Source organism: Numenius arquata, chromosome 2 (genome assembly GCF_964106895.1).
Source record: "Numenius arquata chromosome 2, bNumArq3.hap1.1, whole genome shotgun sequence".
Classification (NCBI taxonomy): Eukaryota; Metazoa; Chordata; class Aves; order Charadriiformes; family Scolopacidae; genus Numenius; species Numenius arquata.
This window is the reverse complement of record NC_133577.1, coordinates 129,878,360-129,903,132: the sequence shown is the minus strand read 5'-3', so window position 1 is coordinate 129,903,132 and position 24,773 is coordinate 129,878,360. Positions and strand designations below refer to the sequence as shown.

Below are 24,773 nucleotides of genomic sequence, written 5' to 3'. Positions count from 1 at the left end.
TCTTCGTGGCCCTCTGCTGGTTCATGATTTGTTCATGGTGAGAGGTGCATCTTCCCTACTAGGATGCTCAAAGGGATGCTGAGGGCATTAGGTTTTAATATTTCTATAACACATTGTACAAGCGCATTAAAACTAAGATATATTTTAGCAAGGTCCGGTACCCACTTATTATCGGCGTGTTCGCAGGGTGATTGTTGCTCTGTGTGTGTGTGTTTGCTCACACGTTATTGTTGTTGCAGCCCAGTTGATTATATTTTATGGAAAAGGTGGCTCGCCACAGCCCAGTGCAAGACCTGGGGAAGTGCATGTAGCCTTTCTCACGTATCGGAGTGAATCCAAGCCTTTTTTGTTAAATAACTTCATGCCCACATGAAAAATTGGCATTTATTCTACTATCTCTTAAGATTGCAACCTTCAGTTCCCTCAAGTAATCATCACCCGCGGGAGCAGCGATGCTTGAAGTGTTTAACCGGTGATTGCTTTTTCTGTACGCTACTTCTGCTCATAATATCTCTTATTTTTTGGCCAGTGACAGGCTTTCGGGCCTCTTAAGGCTGAAGAAAAGAGTTAAACTTATATTGCTCTAGAGAGTAATATTTGGATAATAATGTGCCACGAGGTAGTGTCTTGTGGTGTTTACACTGAGTGCAGCAGTTGACCTTTGCTATAGATGAGAAACGCGTCTCCTTATTAGAACACATTATATGGCACCTATATAAAGGGAAAACTGTTGTTTTTTTTTTTAGTGCAGTAGTGTGAGGTGCTGCGAAGATTTTATTACCACGATTTTGGGATGATGGTGTTGCTGGTGAGTTTACAAAGCCTGAAGTGAGTTGCATAGCTCTTGGGAAATAAGTGGCAGGAATAAATCTACAACGTGGTAGCGCTGCCGTGTATTTGCTTTATGCTGCTCATTTGGGTTTTTGGTCTTTTTTTTAGGTCTGTCTGTATTCTTTTGTGTGTGTGTGTGTTTGAGTGCTTTACACACACAGTGATGTAACGTTACTGTGGGAAATTTAATGTAGGGACAGGAATAAAATTAAAATGGATAAAATATCAATGGAAGTGGATAAAATTGCGTATTTTTGCCACCTCGTATAGAAGCAGGTGTCAAACTGCTGCAAAAATAATTTTTCCTTTAAAAATTAGAAATATTCTGTTGTATTTTTACATAGTACATGATGCTAGTTGATATACCCAAGTAATCCTGCAGCAGCAAACCACCAAAATCCTGCGGCAAACCACCGGCGTCAGCCGCTTCCATGAGAAATATCTGCCAAAACATCAATTCAATTTCCCAAAGACTAGATCTACCTTATCATGAGCTCTAGCTAGATCTGAAGAGTAATTCCTTTGCTGCTTGCCACTGCCTAAGCCTCCATAGTGCCAAAAAGCCCCCCAAAAAGTCCTAACGGTAAGAAATGGCACCTCCTGGTGTCATTTGTCACCGTGATCTTTGACTTGGCGGCTCATGAACAGCTGAGCGAGTGGAATCTTGCCAGTCTTCATTAAATAATTTTCTGGGCGGAGTAATGAGACAGAGCTCAAGTGATGCCACATGCGAACTCTAAAAATAATTTGCGATCTGAATTTACATTATGAGGCTTGAAATGCAGGCGTTGATGTGCTGATCACGTACCCGGGGAAGTGAGGGGGTTTTTGCTCGATGCAGACTGAGCAGATTTGACTCTTACGGTGGAATTAGTTTGGGTTTTGTTCTGCCGAACGGTTGGACAGACTTACTTTTGTCTGAGGTGATCGTTCTTCCTCTCTTAATTTGCCAAAGATACGAACTGGTTTTGATCAGTGCAAGACCAAAAAGTTCTTTTTATAGTATATATATATCATATAGGTGCATTACATGGATAAAATATAGTCAATGTAGAAAAAACTGCTCCTTCCAGAGTTTCTTCTGATTAAAGACTGTCATTACTACGCTCTCTTTTCTACACTGTAAAGGCTTGCGTGCCCCTGTTGGAAGTCTACAATTTGTGTCTTTATCATCCATGTGATTGTTTATTTTAGTATCCTGGTATTCAGTAAAAACTCTTCCTTAAGCTAAAAAAAGAAATGTTCATCCTAAATTTGGGTAATTCCAACATGTGGTTCCCTTTGCAGCTGCAAGGACCAGCTGTGTGTAAGGTACGTTTGTATAATAATGTGTTGGTGTACTTTGTATTTTAAGGAGTTTTTTGTTCTGTTTTTCAGGGAGGGGAATTTTATAAACGAATAGTGATTTAGGATAATAAAATTCCATGAATATCAATTTAAATAAAAGTATTCAGTCTAATTTTGTCTGTCAGGGCTGATGGGAGTCTTCTGTTCCTCGGAAGATGTGCTCATCAAGCTATTTGGAGTATCAGCAGTCACAGCAGGTCAGATCCGTGGTACCCCTGGCTTGTTGGGCGATGCCTAGGAGTGGGTATTTAAGGAACACTGTAAAAATAGAGGAAGTTTGCAGTGGTATCATTTTACCTTCAAACAAGTAGTGGAGTGAGGCATCCTGAGCCAAACATTGTATTTTTGCTTGTAATCTCTCAATGGACTTCTCTTACGTTACTTATAATTATGTTTTGAGCCCAAATGTGCTAATGATAACTCCAGTAAAGAATCATCACAGAGTCATGGAATAGTTTGGGTTGGAAGGGACCTTTAAAGGCCATCTGGTCCAACCCCCTGCCATGGGCAGGGACATCTTCAACTAGATCAGGTTGCTCAGAGCCCCGTCCAACCTGACCTGGAATGTTTCCAGGGATGGGGCATCCACCACCTCTCTGGGCAACCTGTTCCAGTGCCTCACCACTCTCACAGGAAAGAACTTCTTCCTAATAACTAATCTAAATCTCCCTTATTTAAGTATAAAACCATTCCCCCTCATCCTGTGGCTCCCCTCCCTGATCAAGAGTCCCTCCCCAGCTTTCCTGGAGCCCCTTTAGGGACTGGAAGGGGCTCTAAGGTCTCCCTGGAGCCTTCTCTTCTCCAGGCTGAACCCCCCCAACTCTCTCAGCCTGTCCTCACAGTAGAGGGGCTCCAGCCCTCCCAGCATCTCCGTGGCCTCCTCTGGCCCCACTCCAACAAGTCCAAGTCCTTCTTATGTTGGGGGCCTCAGAGCTGGAGACAGCACTGCCGGGGGGTCTCCCCAGAGCAGAGCGGAGTAGAGGGGCAGTATCCTCTAGCAGTGAGTACTGGCTTTTCATTATGTGTTGTTTGGAAGAGGCTTGAATTATTTTTTTTTGTTTTAACTCTACTGCTAGAAAACTTCACCGGCTGCCTCTCATCCATGTGCCATGGAGGATTTCATAGATCCATCTCAAGTTCACTTGCAATTGTCTTTCTCTGGACTGAAGAGATCTAGTCCTAACGTATCGTCCAGAGAGTCTGAAGACTTACCTTGACAACCGGTTCATCAGTCATTAATTAGGATTCACAACCAGGAAATCCTTTCTGATCCTCACCCTAATTTCTTCCTGTTATAAGTTTGAGAATGTGCATAACTTCCCACATGCAAATGTGGAATTACTCACTTCTTGAAGTTCTGCTCATATTTATGTGCTTTGCCAGATTTGAGTCGTAAATCCTCTCTGTTAATCTTAGGGCTGCTCTTCCCTCCTTGTATGCAATAAATAAGTTGTTGCAATACAAGGAATGGTTTCGACTTTGCTTGTGCTAAAAGCGGAACCGACATCCTACCAACATACCAGGTGTTTTACCAGGTGGGAAACGTTCACTAGGTTTTAAAAAAAAAACCCCATCTCTAAAGGTCAATGGTACTATCTGCCAGTCTTCGTCGTTAAACCAGGTTTTTGTCAACATATTGGACTTGACTTAGTACTCTCTAGACATAATTAAATGTCTGTCTTCGAGCAGCGTGTGAGTGTGTGAATATGCTGGAATGTGTCTTGCCTCCTCTTTCTCATCTCCGTCCCTAAATTTCAAAGGTCAGAATGTTTGATATAGATTTTTATTTGCTTTTAAGAAGGTTGGGTGAGTGGTGAATGAGAGGAGGACAAACATTTGCCCGTGGTTTTGTCGGTGCTGGGTTTTTAGGCGAAAGAGGCTAAAAATAACGTGGGCAAGAATAACACTAGAGCTGATCACTGGTGGCACAAAAGATACATATATCAGCAGACGGAGTAAGTTGTATTCCGACTTTTGCATAAGTCATTTCTTCAGTATTGCTCCACGCATTTATCATTCGCAATTGCAGAGCAGAAACGACTGTGATTTCTCTTCCGCCATTTCACCGTTCGTTAGGCAAATCCTTTCTTTTACACCTTTCGGAAAAGTCACACTGTGTACTCAAGTGTAAATAAAAGCAAGAACCAACTCTGCCAGGACTTGATCTTTTGCTTCCCACACGGTAATTGGGAGGGCTCTGTGTGGGCACAGTTTGATTACGGATTGCTTCATAACATCGGTTGCAGATATTCAGAAATCAGAGCCCCGCTATTGCTTCCAAATGATTTTTAGAAGAACAGAACCAGTTGGTCTGTGCTTTACACATTTCGTAATGCGCTTTCAAGTCATCACCTACTTAATGTGCGAAGACAATTTTTCAAAAGAATTTAATATAAAGAGTAAATTAATTTAAAGCCTAAAAATAATGGTGCAGCAGTAGGGACCTTCATTACCATGTGCCCTTCTGTCTTTCTCCCCCTGTTACGTGTTTTGCGACTATTTTCTGTACTGTAAACAAGTCCTGCACATTCACTCGGCAGAGATGCTGTTGGAAGCAGCTCTTTTTGGATGAGATAATCTTAAAAAAAGGAAGACACCCCCCCACTTCACCACCACCTTTTTGTGTCAGGATGGAAAACACCCCTGTCTTGCTGCTGTTTCAGACTTACGCTTACGCTTCGTCTTTGAGCTGACCTTCTCTCTGGGTCTTCTCAGCTGGGCTTATGTTTCGCTCTTGCTGACTCTTTATGCAAAGTATCTCAAACACGGCCTTTCTTGTCCATCTGCTCAGCTAAATCCATCACAACTCGGGCTACCAGTTACTGCAATGTATTTTTTTAATTATTATTAGGATTATTTTTGTTTGGCCCCTGGCCGTGAGAAGTGAAATCTTACCTTGGTGGTATCTGTTGAAAGCGGTGCTGCAGATAATTTCCTACCCCGGATTCACATCATGTCCTTTCATCCTGCTGCTGGTGTCCCCATCAGCGTTACCCCGTGCGAGTCATAGAATCATAGAATCATCTAGGTTGGAAGGGACCTTCAAGATCATCTAGTCCAACCATCAACCTAACTCTGACAAAAAAAAACCCATCACTAAACCATGTCCCCCAGCACTATGTCAACCCATCTTTTGAACACCTCCAGGGATGGTGCCTCAACCACTTCCCTGGGCAGCCCATTCCACTGCTTGATAACCCTTTCTGTGTAAAAATTCTTCCTAATATCCAGCCTGAACCTCCACTGGCGCAACTTGAGGCCATTTCCTCTAGTCCTGTTGCCCGTGACTTGGGAGAAGAGACCGACCCCCGCCTCCCTACACCCTTCTTTCAGGGAGTTGTAGAGAGCGAGAAGGTCTCCCCTCAGCCTCCTTTTCTCCAGGCTGAACACCCCCAGCTCCTTCAGCCGCTCCTCACAAGACTTGTTCTCCAGACCCCTCACCAGCTCCGTTGCCCTTCTCTGGACCCGCTCCAGCACGTCAATGTCTTTTTTGTGTAAGGGGCCCAAAACTGGACACAGCCCTCGAGGTGGGGCCTCACCAGTGCCCAGAAAAGGGGACGATCACCTCTTGAGTCCTACTCACCACAGTGTTTCTGATACAGGCCAAGATACTGTTGGCCTTCTTGGCCACCTGGGCACACTGCTGGCCCATGTTCAGCTGACAGTTGACCAACACCCCCAGGTCCTTTTCTGCCAGGCAGCTCCAGCCACTCTGCCCCAGGCCTGCAGCGCTGCCTGGGGTTGTTGTGACCCATGAGTCACACCTCTTTTGAAGCCCCACGTGTCCCATTTCTGCTTCCCTGCTGTTTCCAGTTCCCTATTTACTTTTCCTCTGGACCACTCCTGATACCACCTTCCATCCCTCACTCATCTACTTTTCAAACAAGCGCCAAGTTCCGCTGGTTCTCAGAAGGAATTTCTGCTAGACGTAGACAATGTGGATTGATTAACTTCCCACGAATCCCTCCAAAAATCCTCTGGGTTTCTTATAAAGCACTTGAAAACTGTCACTTAGTATGTGTGTGTGTGTGTCTCTCTCTCTATATATATATATTCTCACGATAATATATATATACTCTCACGATAATATATATATTTTGTCATGAGAGTATTTATATGTGTATATATATATGCTCTCACAATAATATATATATTATACTATATATAGTATAATAAGTGTATTATCATGAGAAAATATATATATTATCATGAGAGTACAGATTGCCTCAGTTTCCTTGTTTCACCATCGATTTGTTGTTTCTTATCCTTGTGTGCGTTATAAGTGTGTTGAGAAGAAAAAAATACTCCTTTTTTTTTCCTTCGCGTTCTCCTTAGTGCAGGTGGGGTCTGGTCACAGTGGGATTTCTCTCCTACAGCAGTAGGAGTAAATAAAAGAGGTCAGGACATCATCTCCAGCACTCTCCCATAATGGTGCATTGGGTCTAATTAGTAGCATGTTCATTAACAGGGTTTTTTTTTAGAGCTAACACTTTCCTGGACAACGCCAGGCATGACCGGGGGAACAGCACACGTGTGGGACTGTCCCCAGTTTGGATGGAGGTGTAGATGGGGAGGGACTCTTTATCAGGGAGCAGAGGCATAGGACAAGGGGTAATGGTTTTAAACTAGAAGAGGGCAGATTGAGATGAGATATTAGGAAGAAATTTTTTTCTGTGAGGGTGGTGAGACCCTGGCCCAGGTTGCCCAGAGAAGCTGTGGCTGCCCCATCCCTGGAGGGGTTCAAGGCCAGGCTGGATGGGGCTTTGAGCAACCTGGTCTGATGGGAGGTGTCCCTGCCCATGGCAGGGGGGTTGGAACATGTGGATGTGGATGAGGATGAGGATGTGGATGTGGGTGTGGATGTGCTGAGCTGCTTGTTTGGAGGGGAAGGCAGGATTTTACCCATGAGAGATGCAGATTGTGCTGTGTCGTGCTGCTTGGCCTCGACCCAGAGGATCATCTTTGGTCTGTTTTATTTAGTAGTACCGAGGTAGCCTCAGATGCCAAGGGTTACACAAATCAAAACAGATGCTTTTGATAGGTGTCAGCATTTTAATGAGGAATAAAATTGAGCCCTGGGTACTTCTGGCCATCTAATGGCACTATTTTTTGTAATGCATGCTGATTTTTTGTTGCTATTTTTTTCCCCATATTTTATGACAATTGCCTGAAGTCCTGATCTGGTGGGATTATGCCAGATACCTGCACAGTTGGAAACTCATCAGCGATTCAGATTCCTTCAGTCAGAATGTCAGTTTTATCACAAAACTTGTAAAGCTTACCGTGGTGATTTCAAATTTCCTCTTTAGTAGACATTTTGTTTGAATGCCATGAAGGGGCTCCTTTCTCGGCGCCCCCAGGAGTACAATAAGCTATGCTCTTTGAGAGAGGCTAAATGACTACAAAGTTACCTTCATTAAATTTTCTCTTCGTGCTTTAGCATAGAATATTTCTTTTCAAAACCTTCCCTCGTTTTCTTTTGTGTCTTCATCCTATTACCTTTATGAGATTGCGGTGCATCAGCTTGATGGAAAAGGTGGGTGCGGTGGCTCCCTCGGAGGTTTATTCCAGCGCGTAGAGATATTCCGCTGGCGTGTGAGGTGCTTGAGGAGCAGCTGGGAAAGCGAAAGCAGATCAAGTAATTGTAAACTTAATAAAAACACGCCGCTCCTAGCGTGCCATGTGGCGCGCGCGCTGCAGAGCAGGCTGCGGTTCCTATTGACTTTTGCAAAGAAAGGCGTTTTAGATTTCATGTGTGTTGATTCTGTAAAGTTATTGAGTTGCGCTGAAGAGGGCTGTGTCGCCATCCAGTGTGACCTGAGCAGGCTGGAGAGCTGGGCAGAGAAGAACCTAATGAGGTTCAACAAGGGCAAGTGTAGGGTCCTGCACCTGGGGAGGAAGAACCCCAGGCACCAATACAGGTTAGGGATGGATCTTCTGGAAAGCACTACTGAGGAGAAGGATCTGGGAGTCCTGGTGGACAGCAAACTTTCCATGAGCCAGCAATGTGCCCTGGTCGCCAAGAGGGCCAATGGGATCCTGGGCTGCGTAGGGAAGAGTGGGGCCGGTAGGTCGAGGGAGGTCATTCTCCCCCTCTACTCTGCACTGGTGAGGCCACAACTGGAATATTGTGTCCAGTTCTGGGCTCCCCAGTTCAAGAGAGACAGGGAACTACTGGCGAGAGTCCAACGTAGGGCAACAAAGATGATTAAGGGATTGGAGCATCTCCCTTATGAGGAAAGGCTGAGAGAGCTGGGACTCTTTAGCCTGGAGAAGAGAAGGCTGAGGGGAGACCTTATCTATGTTTACAATTACCTAAAGGGTGGGTTGAAGGAGGATGGAGCTGGACTCTTTTCAGTGGTTCCCAGTGACAGGACGAGGGGCAACGGGCACAAGCTGGAACATGGGAAGTTCCATTTAAATATGAGGAGAAACTTGTTTCTGGTGAGGGTGCCAGAGCCCTGGAACAGGCTGCCCAGGGAGGGTGTGGAGTCCCCTTTTCTGGAGATCTTCAAGGCCTGCCTGGATGCAGCCCTGAGTGATGTGCTCTGGGCAACCCTGCTTTAGCAGGGGAGTTGGACTAGATGATCTCTAGAGGTCCCTTCCAACTCTGAGAATTCCGTGATTCCGTGAATGGAGATGGAGATCTGTCAGGGTTTCATGGCAGTCCTGGTTCACAACTACGGTATGTATTTTTACCTTCGGTTCAGTTGTGAAATTCCTAAGTGATTAAATAAATAAGTCAATAAATAAAATGATGGGTCACTTTCCCTGCCACGTGTCCCAAAATACAGATATCTCTCTCAGGAATCATAGAATCATCGAATTGCCTAGATTTGAAGGGACCTTGCAGATCATCTAGTCCAACCGTCAACCTAACAGTGACAGATGCTATCACTAAGCCCCAGGAGATGGAGTAGTTCAGGGCAGGGACCTCCTGCCCGAAGCAGGGTTGGCTCTGGGACCAGACCAGGTTGCTTTATCCATTCAGGTATTTCAAACCTCCACGTTTTCACTATAGATTCCACATAATTCCTGGGTTTGCACTGTTTACCTTTTCTTACAAGCTTTTTCCTCAGTCAAGCCCAACAGCCCCTTCAATGCTTCTGTAAAATGACCCTTATTTATAGGAATTTTAGAGAAGTTCTCTGTTAGGGAGGTATTCCGTTTCCCTTTTGAGGCATTTCCTTGCTGTTGGCTGTTTCTGACCATCCGTCTGAGAGTCCTGTCATCCATCATTAAACAGAAATCAATCGGAAACCCCTCGTTGGGGTTACTATAATGGACGTTACAACCTTCTTTCCTGACCAGGAGATCTTGCAGCACGTGGTTTATGCCCATCTCATGTTAGACAGTAATCTCATTTAGCATTTTCCCAAAAGTGCAAATAGTGCATTAGGGGAGCGTAACAAGCACAGCAGATCGATACGGAGACGGTGCTCTCCTTCCAACAGATTAATCCAAGAAAATGGACTTTGTTGACTTGAAGGAAGTGGCCCCGTTCTCATTGAGCTGCCTTGGGTCTGCAAAATCTGAAAAATCTGAAAAATCACCAGCGAAAAGTCATCGCATGAAAACAAGTCACTGTGGGGCAGGAGATGACGTGTCTTACAGGGCTCCCGTACTGTCGGCAACGTAAAGAGACCGCTGAAGCATTCAAATAAGGGATAATGCGTGGACTTCGAACGGTCATTAATGGCATGGCTAAGGGAAAAAAGCAATCAAAAAAAAGCTCCTTAATGTAGTTTAGAGTACCGCCGCTGAAATGGCTTTAAATACGTTTACACAATTTATGTAGCAATGAACAGCAGCCCATTTCCTTTGCTCTTCACCTTTGTATAAGAAATCACTTAAAAATCACTTGTGAGTAAAGGCACAGCTGGGTTTGCTGTGTGTATTTGTTGTTAACTCATGGTCTATTGTATCGGTTTATCAACCCAGATCGGAGTTTCGGGCATTTAAAACGAGCTCTGGTTTAGTTGGACCTGAATCATTGAGGCTACCAGTGGACCACCATTGAGTCTTTTGTCTACAAAGAAGGGTACGTGGTGCTCCCTCTCGTACTCCATCCTGATACAGACCTTGCCATACTCAAGGTGTGCAGCAGTTTACGGTTGTACATTTTGATGCCTAACACGCTTTTTGAAGTGCTTGCTGATCTCAGCAGAGGGGGGATTAAGGGAAAATCCTCCTCCGTAAGAGTCTACAGAAGTTTGAACTTTCAGATCATAAAGTGTGTAAGCACCTGGGACTGCTTTTAAATTCCGTTTTCGGCGTTTCACAGGTGTACGGTAATGAATGAAAAGAGTAAGAGGGATGTTTTATATTGGTATATACTGTAAAATCAAGGCGACTTAACATCCTTTTTTTTTTTCTTTTGGTACTACATCTTGAGTGATTGCCAAGAAGTCAATTCCCCTGAGGAACAGCATTGTGCTTTGCGGTTCACTTTCTTACTGTAGTAAAATAGAGATCGGCCTTGGCCAATCAGCAAAATGAGAAGGAACAGAATATTCATCTGAGGATACTGTGGCTGATGAGACTCATTTTTTTTTTTTTACGACCTTATTGAAATAAAATAACGTGGGCTGGAGTGGATGTTGGAGCAGCCACTGTCGAGCTTTCCCGGCAGGGCAAATGGGCAGGTGCATTAAGTATATAGTTCACAGGCGTAAAGCCAATGGTTGTTTTCAAGGCATATGAAGTGTAAATGTTTCTTTAAATTGTCATGGTTTTTTTTCCTACCATTGAAATATTTTATTTTTGGTGTGAAAGGGGTTTAACTGTGATTTGATTGTCTCTTACGGAAATGAGTACCTTAAAAAGTATTTGTAAAGTAATTGTCCAGTTAACTTAAAATTTCAATGGACATTTCGTCTCTGAAACACTTCAGCAACCCCCTTACTTTTGAAATAGGAAAGTATTGTATTCCCCTTTTCATTCTGTGGCACTACCAGTGTGGATAACATTTTAAAATTAATGCAAACGTCAGGATTTTTGTCCAAAAGAGGCTGGATTTTACAGGACAGACTAAAGAAGCTTCCATTCCTTTGGCTTCCATTGAAGGCAAAAAGCGTGTTGCATCAGCCAACAAAATGGCAAGAGTAATGAATCCATACAGTAAAGAAAACAGACAAAATTCCTAAATAACTTGCACATCTGGTGTCAGGATTAGAACTGAGGTGATGGGAAGGAGGATGCGCCAAAAATAGAGGCTATCATCAGATCAGCAAAAGTAGGTTGTGTAATTTGCTGATGGTAACGGGATTTTTATATTTTCGAGGTCAACCCAATGGGTGATTTCACTTTTATACAGGAGCAATATTTAACAAGTAGCAAGATTTATATGTTCATAGGACTATGCAGCGATGAAGCTCTCCTGTGGTTCTGTGACTGCTTTTCTAACGTAGGTGAGCTCAGATGTGCTTCGCCGTCGATGGGGTCTTCAGTTAAAGACGTGCCCTCATAGGAATTTGGATGTTAATATTCTCTGCCAGCTGGAACCCGAGTTCTGCTGGATCAGGAGGACACTTGTGGTCCCAGTAGCCAAATTTCTGTGGCTCACATTGATGTTTGTGTCTTGATTTTACCCACTTTCTAGCCCAAATAGCTCTAGGAACAGCCTTTGTTTATAACTTTGTTCCTTCTTTTCTATTATGTGGTTTACTTCTTTTAATTTTTTTTTTTAAAAGAGTTGCGTATTTCCTGAAATCTTTTTGAGAGGGAGCCCAAAATGTTCTTTTCTCTTTCCCCAGACGATACGAGTCTCATCCAATCTGCGGTGATCTGCAGGATAAAATTCTACAGTGCTACCGGCAACACGCTCAGGAGACCCTCAGCTGCTCTGCCCTGGCTAGCCAGTACCTGCACTGTGTCAACCATGCCAAACAGGTGAGTCTGGAAGTATTGCCACGGGATTAACGATGGAATGAAGAAGAGAGGAAGACTATGGGATTATCCCATTAGTCCTTCTTACACGCTAAAGCAGCACCGTTCCCAGTATGTATGTTCTCACGAGCTCTGTGGAGTCCATTTTGAATTTATTCAAATGGCAAGGTTTCCATCTCCTCCCTTGGGAAGCCCTTGTTTCACTGAATTTCACTGAATTTTTAGAGTTGGAAGGGACCGTAAAGATCATCTAGTCCAACTCCCCTGCTGAAGCAGGATTGCCCAGAGCACGTTAGAGCATTTTAGCACAGTAGATATCGCTGCTGGCAGATGTTTCCTTCTATCTGCAGTTTTAGCAGTAAAACAAGGGGATTAAACTACATGGAACTATGTGTAGTGTCACCACGTTCAGTAAGAAATGAATGGATGGCTCAAACTAGACTGCTCACCGCTTGGAAGTCTTGATTTCTTTTACGTTATGTGCTCTGAGAGTCTAACACTGCCCTTCACCTGGTCTCACCATCCAATTTCCTAGGGTATGGGTTGTTCCTATAGATTATAAACTTTAGTGCTTTATTAGTGCAGCATAAGGGGAAATGATAGTAATACATACATTTTCCAGTTAAGCTAAAATTTCTAGACATTATTCTTTTTCAACAGCTTACATCATTCAAATATAGAGATGTATATGTTGACCTCGACTGTGTTCTTAAAGAATCCAGTTGCAAACTTATGTGCTTAGAGGCCACATATGTAGTGTATTTTAAAAGTGCTTAAATAAGTCTGTTGATCTTTATTTCTGCTAAAATCTATGGGTTAATATTTAAACATCTGAAAACGTGTGCTCTGATGTGTTAGCAGAGACCCAGTCAGCACGTCTAGTGTTTGATAATGATAATAATTTTCACTTGAGTTAATTCTACCTGTCCAAAAAAGTAGTAAGACTGTGACTATAATCATTCACCGTGACCTTTTCGCAGTTACACCGGTGCAGTCTTGCTCTGGTGTTTAAGATCTTGAAGACCTTGCTGGAGTTAACCCTGCTCGTGGTCTAGTGCTGTGTAACTCTTGGTAGGAGACAACGGCTGCGTGGCGGTGCTAAAGCTGTTCCTCAGCCCGCAGCACTTCATACATCTGTGCGGGGCTCTTACTGTTAATTCTTTGTTTATACAGTTAGTCTGCTCCTTTTTGCACGGGCAGCCCGGCTGGGTTGGCAGGGCTGGAAGACAAACTCGGTGAACAGCTGTAGCGTGGTTGTTCTCTGAACAGCACAGGACTATTTCTTCCTAACATCTCATCTAAATCTCCCCTCTTTTAGTTTAAAACCCTTCCCCCTCCTCCTATGGCTCCCCTCCCTCATCAAGAGTCCCTCCCCAGCTTTCCTGGAGCCCCTTTAGGGACTGGAAGGGGCTCTAAGGTCTCCCCGGAGCCTTCTCTTCTCCAGGCTGAACCCCCCCAACTCTCTCAGCCTGTCCTCACAGCAGAGGGGCTCCAGCCCTCCCAGCATCTCTGTGGCCTCCTCTGGCCCCACTCCAAGAGGTCCATGTCTCTCCTGTGCTGAGACCCCAGAGCTGGAGGCAGCACTGGGGGGATCTCCCCAGAGCGGAGCAGAGGGGCAGAATCCCCCCCTCCACTCGCCCTGCTGGCCACGCTGCTGGGGATGCAGCCCAGGGTATAGTTGGCTTTGTGGGCTGCAGATGCTCCTTGTCGGGTCATGTTGAGCTTCTCATCACCCAACACCCCCAAGTCCTTCTCCTCAGGGCTGCTCTCCAGCCATTCTCTGCCCAACCTGTATTTGTGCCTGGGATTGCCCTGACCCAGGTGCAGGACCTTGCACTTGGCCTGTCTGAACTTCATGAGGTTCACACGGGCCCATGTCTCCAGCCTGTCCAGGTCCCTCTGGATGGCAGAAACACCTTTGGTGTTTCTCCTGCCCACTTAATGCACCAACTCCTGAGCTCCTTCATTTCCTTAAAAACTCTACAACCTATCAGATCTCATGATTTTTTTCCTGATTTCTTAGCCGGAGGCTTTCTTTCATAAAGCCACTGACACTTCATTAATTTTGGAAAGATGGTTGAGCCATGCTCAGACACCCAAGCATGAGAAGCACAACCAACTTTGTCCAGTGCCTTCCTTGGGCACAGGAGCTTCTACGGCTTCAGCCACCAAATTTTGGTCATCCCCTTCTTCCCAAAGCTGTACAGTTCCCCATGACCTTTTGAACTGGATTATTTTTTTTCTTTCAATTGAATTATCAGTTTTTTAGTTAATTCCTACTATGACAAACAATAATTGGTGCGTATATTTTTTTCTAAGTTTTCCCTTAGTGTGATTTTTGTATCCCAAATTCCAGTCTGAAGTTACTGGACCATGGGTGTTTCTGAGACATTTTAGAAAAAAGGCCGTTGAATAATATTAGGTTGTTACGTAGTGGACTAGGTTTTCACTGTGGCTTGCACCTTCTGGAACACTAATTGCCTGTATTTATAATTCTATATTGTTTTCAAAAGTAACTAGAAAATTTGGAAAATTACTTAGACATGTTTAAGCTATACCTAAAGTTTATATCTGATGGGAGTTTCTTCAGAAGACTATGATGAGGCTGAATTAATTCATGTTCAGAAGGTGCAGGAAAAGGAAATTGCATAAATATGAGCATTAGGGTTTTGAACCTTTTTAAACACCTTTTTTGTTGAAGATCTTCAACCAAGCCTGTCAAGTAGTTAAAAGTGTTTCCTAAATGCTTCTTATTCTCTTTCACACATGCTTCAAGATGAGAATTCAGAGAGGTTTCTCTCTTATGATAACAGAGAACGAGAAGCCTTTCATGATGGAAATATTTGCAAGCAGGAACAATTGTTTCTCATAATGAACATCAGTCCTCTGTAGCTCATCCTCCATGTGTTGCAGCTGTAATTGTAATTATTTTTACTCGCTGATTGCCCAGAAGTCCAGACAGTTACTTTGAAATAACTGCTAAATGCTGTTATAAAATACTGGAAAATTACCTGCTCTGTGCGCTTGGTTAGAAGGCAGAGGAGTGGGATAAAGAGCAGGTTCAGAAATGAAGAAGTTAACCGGCAGTGGCTACAAGAAACAAACAAAAGAAGAAAATTTGCTAGAGGGAATAGACCAAGATATTGAAAACCAAATAAGTTAACTAATCCGATTTCCTGGCGGTGAGTCTGGGCACTTGTGCTCGGGCTGAGCACACTCTGTGCTTTTCATAAATTGAATTTATTGACTCTTCTTTCTTTCCTATCTTGCTTATAATTATCTCACCCTCTCTTCTGTATGCTCCTTATTTCTCATCCTGTCTGTAATCTCATGTCTCTATCTGTCCTTTTCTCCCCTTGTTAGAAAGGCCCAGAGAGCTGTTAATTCAGAGGAGTTTGACACATTGTTGTATCTTCACTTTAAATCTTTTCCCAAAGTCATGAGAAGCTAGTGAGATAAATTAAACGCTCTTATTAATGTTTGCATTTTATTGTAATAGTAACCGAGAGAAAAACCTACTTAATGGAGCCATTAAGGGGAAGATACTAGGACTGTGTGTGGCATGTAATTGTGCTCCCACTGCTGAAGTAACTCCAGCCAGACCAGCACTAATATGGACCATCCAGTGCTGTGAGGACAGGCTGAGAGAGTTGGGGGAGGTCAGCCTGGAGAAGAGAAGGCTCCGGGGAGACCTTAGAGCCCCTTCCAGTCCCTAAAGGGGCTCCAGGAAAGCTGGGGAGGGACTCTGGATCAGGGAGCAAGCAATAAGACAAGGGGGAAGGGTTTTAAACTGAAAGAGGGGAGATTGAGATGAGATCTGGGGAAGAAATTCTTTGCTGTGAGGGTGGTGAGAGCCTGGCCCAGGTTGCCCAGAGAAGCTGTGGCTGCCCCATCCCTGGAGGTGTTCAAGGCCAGGCTGGATGGGGCTTTGAGCAACCTGGTCTGGTGATCTTTAAACTCCCTTCCATCTCTAACCATTCTGTGATTCTATGTTTTTTATCACTTACTCTAGTCTACCATCCACTGATATCGACAAGGTGGCTGTTAAAATACCCTTTTTTAATTCTTTTTTTTTTTTTTTTTTTTTCCCCTGGGCTACAGGGAGTCCTAATTCCTAGATGCAAACACAACCAGACTATAGTTTAATGAAGTCTGTGCAGCAGTTTCCTATTAAACCATTGAATTCCACGGGGATGCAAGTCTCTGGAGGCAGGTTAGATTTGAAAGTACTTCAAAGAAGGATACCAACAGCTGCTGGTGTCTGACAGCCTGGCTACGAAATGTTATCCTTCAGCCTCTTCAGCCTGGTTGTAACCATTATTTTAATTTGTAGAATGAGGTGGTCCTTAATCATCCATCCTCGTCAGAAGAAAACCATTATTTTAGCCTCACCCTCCAGTATTGTTACTAGATACCATCTTCTAATCTAACAGAAAATTAGTGTAGCTGGAAACACTGAACCGAAACGCAATAAAAAGGCATTGTCTTTAATGGCCACCGTCCAACACTACCTTGATTGAAGGAAGTTTATTATGGAAGAGTCAGACCAGGTTCCCTTCACGCCTACTCTGGTGTCATCAAAAAAAACAGAAGGAAAATATTTTAAATACATGAAGTAAATTTTTAGGTGATGTTGAATGGCATAAGTCAGGAAAGAACACTAAAAAAAAAAAAACCCACAAATGCAGACAAAACCAAAGCAAGCCCTGGAACACTCCCATTTGTCTGAAGATGAAATTTTGTGGGCAGAAATATGCGTGTGATGAACAAATACCTGCAATTTCTTTCCTTAGGACACTAAATACAAGTAACACAATTTTTCTCAGATCTTTTGGGAATTTCCTGCGTTAACTTATGCAGTGTTAAATTTATGTAAAGTTAATATTCAGCCCAGCGATGGCTTCGAGCGAGTTTCTGTAATACCGCTGCAAAAGAGTTTTCCAGTTAAAGTAGCCTTCATCAGTTTTACAGAAATCTCCGTGGGGATGCCGTCAAAGTGAGATTGGAGATTTTGTTAACTAATAAAAGTTTCCCTGATTTTTGTTCGTGATAGCACCTACGGAGCCTAAAACCAACTCCTTTTATTTTGTCAGCTTGTACTTCTCTGCCATGGGCTCCGGAGAACATTTGTGATCACAAGGATATTTACCATCTTTTCATGTGCACACTGTCCTGCTCCTCGGTGCAGCTCTTAATCCTCGCAGAAACACTGCTTGATCTAGTTGAACGGTTCACCGGGTTATTTTTAGAAATACCATGAGAATTTAGTTAAAGACATACGTGACAACAGGTTTTTCATTCCCTTTATTTTTAATTTTCCTGAGCCCTAACTTCTGTGGCTCTGACAATGGAGTCCAGACTTGAAAGACGGTGTCTGGCCAGATGCTGCTCAAATCCTTGAACCGGCTGTTTGCAGGCCTCCTGTAAGATTTCAGGGTTTACATTTGGGCTTGCTCCTGACATAAGCCCTAAAAATTATCAAACCCCTTCCTACCATTTCTTACAAGGAGACTCATAATTCCTGTTTTCCTTATTTTCTGGATTTTGAAGGCAAGAACAATAGATTGCCTTGGTCAATGTTGTTGCCCTCCAGTCAACATAGATGGCCTCCAGCATCCTTTTTCCTCCTACTCTGTCAGTGTCCTTTCAGATCCCACTTTTCTGTTCCCCTTACTGGTCTAGACAAGTAGTATCTAGACAGTAGTGGAACCTGGTCTAGTGGGAGGTGTCCCTGCCCATGGCAGGGAGTTTGGAACTGGATGATCTTTAAGGTCCCTTCCAACCCAAACCATTCTAGGATTCTATGACATCCATCCATGTGCTCATTTCTGCAGACCCTTTATTTCTATATCATGGCAGTAGGAAGTTCTTAGTCGAGCCCTACACACTGTCCTTGCAAGTCTGCATTTTCACAGTAGAAGCCAGGACCTCTCTGAAGAGTCAAGACCTTGATGGCAGAGCTCTCTGGTGTGGCAGGAGGAGTAACTCTTGGCCTACTTGATGGATATATACTTTTAGCTCTTGATGGCCTGGCTGTGCACAGGAAGGGATTAATGGAGCACGAGGTCAGTGCAACATGTTCAGGCTATCAAGATTTTGATTATGAGTAAGAACACAGGAAAGAGGAAGGTAGGGGAGATACTTAGTGTTGTATGACTTCAGGATATATTTCCTCAAGTATGGAATTGCTGGGAATGGTATTTATCTTATTGTAAGGTCAGATTTTTTAAGTTTCCTTAATAGCCTTAGCATGACTAGAGCCATGATAGCATTAGGATGATGAGAAGGAATCATAGCTGCAACTCTTCAGGCTTCCCAATGGTGGGCTTGTTGAGTCCTCAAATAGCTTCGTTCTGCCTCTGTGACTTGTCTCTGTGACGATGTGTGTGTTGACGATGTTTCTTTTTCCATATTTTAATTTAAAAAATCGCAATTCCTAGGAAGGAATTGCAGCCAAACTTCTCTGGACTAACCCTGAGTTATTGAAATATGTGTTTCTCCCTCTCCCTTCCCTTTCCCCCTGACCACTTTCTTAGCAGAGCATGCTTGGGAGAGGAGGATAAAGGCATTGTCCAAATCAAGCACAAGACCATCAACTCTAATTTCAGCAGAAGAGCATTTTTTTTTTTTTCCCCAAGAATGATATGACAGCCCATTTATAGGGCAGACCAATAAAGAGAAGAACTGGAAGAGCCATTTCAAGAGCAGCAGCCATCACGGCTCAATCAGTGTGACCATTTGAAAAGCCAAGACCTGTATCTTATTACATCAGAAATCACACATCCGAAGATACTGTTCCGTCTTAGTAAAATCCACTTATTGGTGATTGAAGGAAGGAAAAGAAAAGAACCTTTCACTGACCTCAGAAAGGGGAAATATCCTTCAAATGCTGCTATTTTATTGTAGAATCTCCTCAAAAAACTTCTCACTGTCAAAGGCGCGGGTATGTAACACTTGGTGTGCCGGGACGCGGCCGCACTTTGCGAGCCCGTCAGCCGTTGCTCCTCACTCTGCAGCCTGTATCCGTTGCTCGTATTGAAGTTTTCCTTACAGTGTATAATGACGTAAATTGTGCTTTAATTTATATCACAAATTATGTAACTTAATGAAGTCTCTCTCCAGGCCTTCTGCTGGAATGATGTTAATGATCCGACACTTCAGATGTAACATGGCCTTTATTTACGTGAAACGATTCTGTTGTGCTCCTCACTCCTATCAAGTACTGACGAATATGCCTCTCTCTGTACCAACAATAAATATATTTTATGCACAAGATTGATGTTTCAGTCTGTCTTTCCACTTCTCAGAGGCGGATGGCGTTCCCTCTGCTGCGTCAATCATGTTTTTCCAGCAGATGTTGTTGCTGAAGCTTTAAAGCGTAGACTTTTATGCATAACCAGCCTTGGTTTCGGGAACGGTACTTACATCTAACTGTTTTCCATCACAGCAACCTAAAAGGATCCCACGTGATAGTGAGCTGTGATTCACGCGCCACCAGAGTTTCCTTTCTTGGAAAGTGCTTGTGAATGAAAGGCCACGCGGTGCCCAAAACCCCAAACCATCTCCGTGCGAGTACCCGGTTTCGTTTAATTGGTTTTTGCTCAGATAACGGCTGCTGCGTTCGTCTTAGAAAAGGGTTTTCGCACAATAGTGATAGCGTCAAATGAGCAATGCGTCTTGAGCCTTCTGCTATTTATTTACCTGGTCTGTTCCTCTAATTGGCTGCGTTTGAACTGCGTCCTACTGTACGACTGCGAGCGCACCTGCGGACCTCATTCATATTCAAAATATTGCCAGTGACTCTCCTGTTCTAATTATCAAGATGCTTTGTGAGTACGGTTTAATTAAGGATCTTTTTTGTTGCAATGCTACAGAAAGAAGCTGGGCTTTTTCACATGTGAAGCAACTGTAGTATCAGTAGGAGAGGAAGATCCTGGAGTTCAGCCTCAGGTACCAGGTAAACTGCTTGAGAGAAATAATAGGGAGATAAGCAACGTGTTTACATGGTTGCTGCAGTGTTTACAAATCAGCTAACTCACAAATTCTCCTCTATAATGTTCTCTTTTGTAACAGAGAGCCAAGAAGTTGGCAGATCCATCCTCGCCAGACTTAGAATTGGCAGCAAACTGCAGCGTAGAGGAAAAGCAGACGTTTTTAAGGCCAGATGATTCTGTAAAATCAGGAGAAGAGCTGTGTCGGGAAGGAAGGTCTCTGTTACTGCCAAATGTTTATTGGTTTCCCATCCTGACAGCCTTGAGCAATGGGAGTCAGTCTTGCTTGCTCTGTTCCAACTGTGTTTCGGGCTTCATTTGAGATGTTGTGTTCTTTAAACATCTCCTGTATCAGCAGCAGCAGCATCTCTGGCACGTGTGGCTTGAGCTTGGGGGATGCTGATTGCGGCAAAGAGGGTGTAGACTTCAAAACTGTCCACGTTGGGGACAACTTTTGCCTTTGAAGCAGAGCAGCAGTTCTGAACGTCTCTGGAGTGAGCTTCAGTTTGCCACCTCTGCTGCTTTTGCCAGCCCTCCCGCTGTGTACCTGCGTCTTTCTGTCACTCGTCTTTTCCTCTCTTCTCCCCATGTGATGGTGCGGATGTCAAGCAGGACACGCTTCTTTTGAAAACCGAGTTGAGAGGTGATGTTGGACATTGAGAAGACTGAGGGGGGATCTTACCAATGCTTGTAAATACTTAAAAGGTGGGTGTCAGGAGGATGGGGCCAGTCTTTTTTCAGTGGTGCCCAGTGACAGGACAAGAGGTAACAGGCACAAACTTGAACACAGGAAATTCCATCTAAATATGAGGAGGAACTTCTTGACTTTGAGGGTGGCAGAGCCCTGGAACAGGCTGCCCAGGGAGGTGGTGGAGCCTCTGTCTCTGGAGACATTCAAAACTTGCCTGGACACGTTCCTGTGCAACCTGCTCTGGGTGGACCTGCTCTGGCAGTGGGTTTGGACTAGATGTTCTCCAGAGGTCCCTTCCAACTCCATATCATTCTGTGATTCTGCTCAAGGAAGCAGTAGGCCTGCCTAAAAGAATGACATTTCCCATCTTTTGTTTTGAAACTGGACTAGTGATATTTAAAAAAATACAAAAAGAAGCAAGGGTCATAGGATCTGAAGAAGCAGAAGCAAGAGGAGTGTGTCCTCACAGCTTACTGTTTATGGTACTGGGGGGGAAGAGAAAAAGTCCTGCGTCTAGCGTGTTCTGGACAATGCTCTTCCAGCTAAAACTCACCTTGTAGCTGCATTTCAGAATTGAAAATCTTTGAAATTTCTCATTTTTCTCTTTTTTTTTTTTTAATAATGGAAAACCTGTGGGGAGGTCTCCCTCCTTCTCAGAAATGACCGGATCTCTCTGAGATTGCTCACTGCCAAACTTAGAATTTGAACTCAGTTTAATGGATCCTGATCTCTGAAGGCATGATAGAGATGATGTTCTCTAGGGATGACAGAGGAAGGCACAGAATTGTAGAATCATTTAGGTGGGAAAAGACCTTTAAGATCATCGCGTCCAGCTGTTAGCATGACACTCTCTACCCGTGGTAGAGAATCGTTTCAGATGTTCTTGTTGATCGTTCACGAGCTCTGATCAGCTCTAACCAAAGGGCAATTTTACCTAGGGTTTTAAATAGAAAAGCAGTATTGTAGCAGCTAAATCAAAGCTTTTCATTGTTCTTTGCTCAGTGTCTGTGGAACAAATCACGAGCCTTTCAATGGTGTCAAAATAATCACTGCTATCCTACTCTCATGTAATTTAGCAGCGTTAGACTCTTTCAAATACCAGACTTCCTTTCCTCAGGAGTCGTGTGTGTCGCAGACAGATCACGTAACCTTGTGGAGTTGGCGGGGTGGTTTTTTTTTCACCTGTCAGGATATCCCCACATTACAGTTCTAAGCAGATATTTGGAATGAGCTTTAGTATGGAGATGGCTACGGGTTAGGATAAATTTTACAGCTCAGATGGCCACTGCTTTGTTCTCTTTTAGATCCTGTGCCTTTTTTTGAAAGAATCTAAAGAGGCGAATGGAGTTTCAGGTAGACTCCATCTGACTCTCCGTGTCACCTCTCAAGCTGAAGAAGCGCTAGGAGGGGGAGCTTTTCCCTTTTCTATCCTTTTTTTGTTTTCCTTTCCAAAGTAATGGGAATTCTAGACCATATCCTTCTCTGCAAACTGTTGCAAGACCTTCCCTGCAGCTGCAAGTGCTGATCAGGTTTGACCAAGGCAAACTGATTATTTCTAGTGTTTTCTTTATATGCATCTTTCTATTCTATGAGCACCTGGAGATCCTTAACCAAAACCAGCCGTTCATCACAGTAGGTACCACCGAGGCAGCCTTGATTCCCAAACAGCAAGGACAGAGGGAACTGAAGGGTGCTGAGGCGTTTGCCCAACGTGCCAAATCCCATTTGCAGGACCCAGAAGTCATCGGGCGTTAGTCCCATGCCAGTTGTTAACACATTGCAACTCACCTGCCCACGGTAAATCCTATTGGATTGGGTGTTGCCACTTCAAATCGGGTAAGGATTTAGATTTCAGCGTCTTCTCACCTGCAGACGAATGGCTGCAAAAGTGAATTTTATAAGGTGGTCGGCTCGGAATTCGCAAAGGTTTGTGTTGAGCTGACACCGTCTTTTGGAAGTTGAGTGAAGACACAAGAGAGGGAACAGTGGAAGGAGAGAGCAAGAGAGGTCATGTACAAGGTGGGCATCCATCCTACATCCACGAGAGTCTTTTCTGTGTTCAGGCTCTAATGTCTCTTCATACAAAATCGTCCACAGGTCATGACCAGCATTATTGAAACCGTTTGTGTTCATGCTCTAAGAACAGTGATTTTTCCTCAAGGAGCTGGGGTCTGTTTTCAGGGCTAAGCACACCACTGTTCAGGAGGGCGGCGAGTGACTTCCAGACCCTGGCTTTTGAGAGACCAAGGCAAGATTCAAGTAGAGATGTGGAAAACGAAGAGGGAGTGAGCTTGGGCAGGGGAGGTAAGTTACCAGCAATGTTCACGTTGGGTTTTGGTGGGTGAACACCCTGCTGCTTTCAGCTCTGTGTTGGAGAGGAACATCTGTCATCTCAAGTCACGTTCCTCTTTGCTCTCGGCTGCCGTTCTCATTGGAGGGAGCAATATCCAGTAGGGTCTGGAAGCAAGTGCATCTCTGGTTTGATCATCAGTGTGGTGGTGATCCCTCAGCCCTCTACTGAGGATATTCCCACCAGAGAAACCCATGTGCAGCAAAGGTACCGTGCCCGTCCGTAGTCTGCCTGGCAGCAAAAAGGTGACTGCAGTGCAAACGTGTTCCCCAGCCGAGGAGCTTGATCAGCGTCTACCCCTCCCTGAGGGAGAGGGAGGAAACATCCTGAATCTGGTGTGAGGAGGACCCTGGTGTGAAGAGGACTTGGGTCTTCAAGTCATCGTGGAAGAGCCAGGCGGGTTCCCAGGGAGCGTGGGGCGCTGAGCCAGGGTTCCTCTGCAGGAATGTCAGCGCCATGTGAACAAAGATGCTCGGTAATTAGAGAGGTAATTAGTTTGGTAATTACTAAGGTAATTAGTTTGATTCTCTCTCAAGCCAGTAACTGCTGGGAAGAGAACACTCAGCCATTGTGCTGGAGGGAGCACCTTGAATTGCGGCACTGCAGCAGCCCCCCTCGCTGGGTTAACCCTTCTCCCTCTGGTGTGGGAAGTAGCATCTGAAATACTGCAAAGGATGGGGTGGTTCGGGGGAAAAAAAACCCTGAAAGGTCCTTTTGTCAGAGGGCTTGTGCCTGAGGGCTTTAGAGCCACCTTCCAATGACATCCAAAAGTGCTTGTGCCATCGTCAGGAGGTGACCTAAGGCAGCAGGTAGCCCCGTGGTGGGGTGGTATTTATTATAAAGATTTTATGTACCGTTAATACTGCTGGGGTCACCTTTCGGGGTAACCATTCCCAAGTGTCCCCATGGCATTGCTGCGCCTGAGAGATAAGGGTTGTTCCACTGCTCCTTGTATGAGATCCTGGACATCCCTTCACCCGTGGGCCTCTTTGCTGGTTTGGTGGAGGCATTTCTACCAGCGTGGGGTGCAAGTCGGCAGCAGGAGGTGAGGTTTTTCTGTTCAGCTGTCACATGAAACCAGTTATTTTCTGACCACCCTACGCAGGAAGACCGTCCCTCCTTCCTTTGCAGGTCTGGCGGGTGGACGGGGGCAGAGCGGCTGTCCCCTCGTCCCAAAGTGAGGGTTGACTGCACAGATGGAACTGCAAGGGCTCCTTTGGGAGGTGGCGTTAGAGCCGCAAGAAGCGGATCAAATTCCCAAGTAAATTACAAGCTAAGCAGGTTCTTCTTCATGTTCCTATGGGAGAGATGGGGATGGACTTTTTATCAGGGAGTGTAGCGATAGGACGAGGGGGAACGGTTTTAAACTGAAAGAGGGGAGATTTAGATGAGATCTCAGGAAGAAATTCTTTCCTGAGGGTGGTGAGACACTGGCCCAGGTTGCTCAGAGAAGCTGTGGCTGCCCCATCCCTGGAGGTGTTCAAGGCCAGGTTGGATGGGGCTTTGAGCAACCTGGTCTGGTGGGAGGTGTCCCTGCCCAGGGCAGGGGGGTTGGAACTGGATGATTGTTAAGGTCCCTTCCAACCCAAACCATTCCATGATTTTATGATTTATCAGTTGCTTATATAGAAATAGCAGGGCTGGAAGCAACTTGGTCCACTAATCCATAAAACCT

General features: G+C 44.5%; 1 protein-coding gene across 2 annotated transcripts in view; it reads left to right on the top strand.

The window, feature by feature from the left end:
• The window catches only part of CHCHD3 (coiled-coil-helix-coiled-coil-helix domain containing 3), a 186,571-nt gene extending 167,234 nt beyond the window's left edge, over nucleotides 1-19,337 (top strand). The window contains exons 7-8 of one of the 2 annotated variants that reach the window (XM_074144641.1): nucleotides 11,934-12,069; nucleotides 18,603-19,337. In XM_074144641.1, the coding sequence (XP_074000742.1) occupies nucleotides 11,934-12,069; nucleotides 18,603-18,629 (163 nt within the window). In that variant the 3' untranslated portion in view covers nucleotides 18,630-19,337. The remainder of the gene's footprint in view (nucleotides 1-11,933; nucleotides 12,070-18,602) is intronic. The other variant, XM_074144642.1, reaches the window with a different exon arrangement.
• Nucleotides 19,338-24,773: the final 5,436 nt, after the last annotated feature.